Genomic DNA, 2,674 nt, shown 5'->3' with positions numbered 1-2,674 from the left:
TGGAGGTTTAAGGAGTGATGTGCAAGAGACACAAGAGTATTTGCTGCATCTTTAGGAGACAGAGGGGGCGTGTAAATCCTTTAGAAAGGAGACAGTAGGGTTTCTTTAAGCCAATCTTTAGGAGACAGCCAGGGGCTTTATATACTATTTAAAGGAGACAGTTAATTTTCAGTTAGGTGACAGAGAGGGGCTTGATATACTATTTAAAGGAGACAATAGAGGGCATTGAGACTAATTAGGAGACAGAGTAAGGGGCTTTATATGCCGGCTAAAGGAGACAGTTCATTACTATCTTTAGGAGACAGAAGGGGGCTTTAGATGCCAGTTGAAGGAGACAGTAGGGGACAGCCAGGGGCTTTAAATTCATATAAAGTAGACACCTAATTACTACTGTTAGGAGACAGGCGTTAGTTGCCGTCAGTAAAGGACATAAGGGTTTATTAATGCAAGTTAGGAGACAGAGATGCTTTATAAACATCATCTATAAGAGAGAGAAGGGGCCTGTACACATCATCAGTAAGAGACAGAAAGGGGCTTTTAAATACTGCCTTTCGGAGACAGTAGGCATTGCAGTTGGGGAGAGATGCCTATACACCGCAAGTCCGGGAGATGCCTATACACCACAAGTAGGGGCGTTTGCAGGTGTATTTGCAGCTCTTATTTGATGAAAAAGCCTCCTAAAGGCTGTTGTTAAAGAGAAGAGACTATAACATACACTTCTTCTATTTAGATTGTACTTAGATAGATTATGCATATACACGTCTATATATATATATATATATATATTTATATATTTATTTTTCTTGTTGGTTTTCGCACTTAACCTGTGTGTTTGCTGCTGCACAAGAAGTGTGAGCAATAAAAATAGAATTAATATATACAGTACATAAACAAATATAAATATATACACTCAATATATACATATATATACATATATATATAATCTAATAGATATGCAAATATATAAATATATATATGCATATAATATTATATGTTTACCGATACGTGTTCATACACAGGAGACGAAGAGACTCCTTCTCAGCCATTTCCTCCTTTTGTACATTCTCTCTTAAATTGCAATCTTATTTGATTTCTATAATTAAATTAAACAATAAAAATACAGAAAGGCATATACAACCTCTGAGACTCGTATAGGCCTCTCTAGCGGTGTTGCTGAGCGCGGAGATAGGAACTCAAGCAATAATATTTATTTAAAAGAATTATATAAATTGAGTTTTAAAAACATATTATAATCAAATAAAAATGAAAGATAACAAAGAGAAACATAATAATGCATAGCCGTTATTATAATCAAATAAAAATGAAAGATAACAAAGAGAAACATAATAATGCATAGCCGTTGCCCGCGAGCTGTCGATACACCGCAGCTGTTGCAGCGCAGCCAGAGCAGCAGCAGCAACTGCAGCAACTGCAGCAGCAGCAGCAGCAACAGCAACGGAAGCAGCAGATCAACTCAAAAGACAAATAAGAAGGGTTTTTTCTAGTTTATTCTGGGTATTAACAAAAGATAATGCTGAGGCGGCAGCAGAGTTGTGGAGCCCTCTGTATGTTTAGCTGTATATACACCGCAGCATCGATTGTAACGCAGGGCTAAGAGAGAGGCAATTGGTGCTCTTAGCGTTCATTCCTCTTTATTTTTGACTCTATATCTTTGTATTGTCGTCCACTGCAGCGGAAGAGAAGCAGCAAACAACGCCTTCACTGCAGCAGCAGCAGCAGCAGCAGCAGCAACAGCAGCAGCAACCACAGCAGCAACAGCAGCAGCAAACTTAGCAGCCATTTGAGCAGCAATAGAGGCAGCAGCTACGGCAGCAGAAACTGCCAAGTGAGTCGCTGTCCAGTCATCAGCAGCATCAGCTTAACAAGCGGCAGCAGCAGCAGCAGCGAGCTGCAGCATCTGTATCAGCGCAGCAGCAAGAGCAGCAGCAGGCTCTTCCTTATCTGGATTATTATATCTGGAGACCAGGCTTCATCTCGAGCAGCGTGTGCTCTACCCAATATCTTCCTTTCTCCTTTATCTACAGCACCCGCTCTTTCTGCTGCTGCTGCTGCTGCTGCTGCTGCTGCTGCTGCTGGATTGATTTCAAGATGTCGATGGAGCGTTCTGTAACGAAGGCGCCTCGGGCGTTGGCTACCCGGGCCTCGGCAGTGGGTGGGGGAGGTTTATATAGCACCATAGTGCTGGTAGATGTTAACGGGAGGCCTTTAATGAATCTGCATAGAGTCCCTCAACATGTTACTGTCTCCGATGTTAAAAACAAAATCTCTGAAAGGCTTAAAGAAGTCGGCAGAAATCTGCCCGCTGATCTCATGTGAGAGCACCTAACAGGGTTTAGGGTTTATGAGGGTTTAGGGTTTATCAGGGTTTACGGTTTTTGAGGGTTTAGGGTTTGTGACGGTTTAGGGTTTGTGACGGTTTAGGGTTTATGAGGGTTCAGGGGGTATCTTCAGGGGTTAGGGTTTACGAGAGTTTAGGGTTTAGGGTTTACTAGGGTTTAGGGATTAGTAGGGTTTATGGTTTAGTAGGGTTTGGGGCATATTAGTGTGTACAGTTCATTAGGGTTTAGGGTTTGACATTGAGGGTTTAGAGCGTATGAATGTTTACTAGGGTTTAGGGTTTAGCGGGTTGAAGGCTTCGGGTTTTAGCAAGTTT

General features: G+C 41.8%; 1 protein-coding gene across 1 annotated transcript; it reads left to right on the top strand.

The window, feature by feature from the left end:
• Positions 1–2,109: 2,109 nt before the first annotated feature.
• EAH_00065940 (hypothetical protein) lies at positions 2,110–2,333 on the top strand (the record flags this gene model as incomplete). Its single annotated transcript, XM_013392779.1, has 1 exon — positions 2,110–2,333. A coding segment is annotated over one exon (224 nt), but the record flags the coding sequence as incomplete, so codon positions are not given.
• Between the last annotated feature and the right edge of the window lie 341 nt (positions 2,334–2,674).

The sequence above is a fragment of the Eimeria acervulina genome, genomic scaffold (genome assembly GCF_000499425.1).
Source record: "Eimeria acervulina Houghton genomic scaffold, Eah_scaff2315, whole genome shotgun sequence".
Classification (NCBI taxonomy): Eukaryota; Apicomplexa; class Conoidasida; order Eucoccidiorida; family Eimeriidae; genus Eimeria; species Eimeria acervulina.
This window is presented reverse-complemented; position numbering and strand designations above follow the sequence as displayed.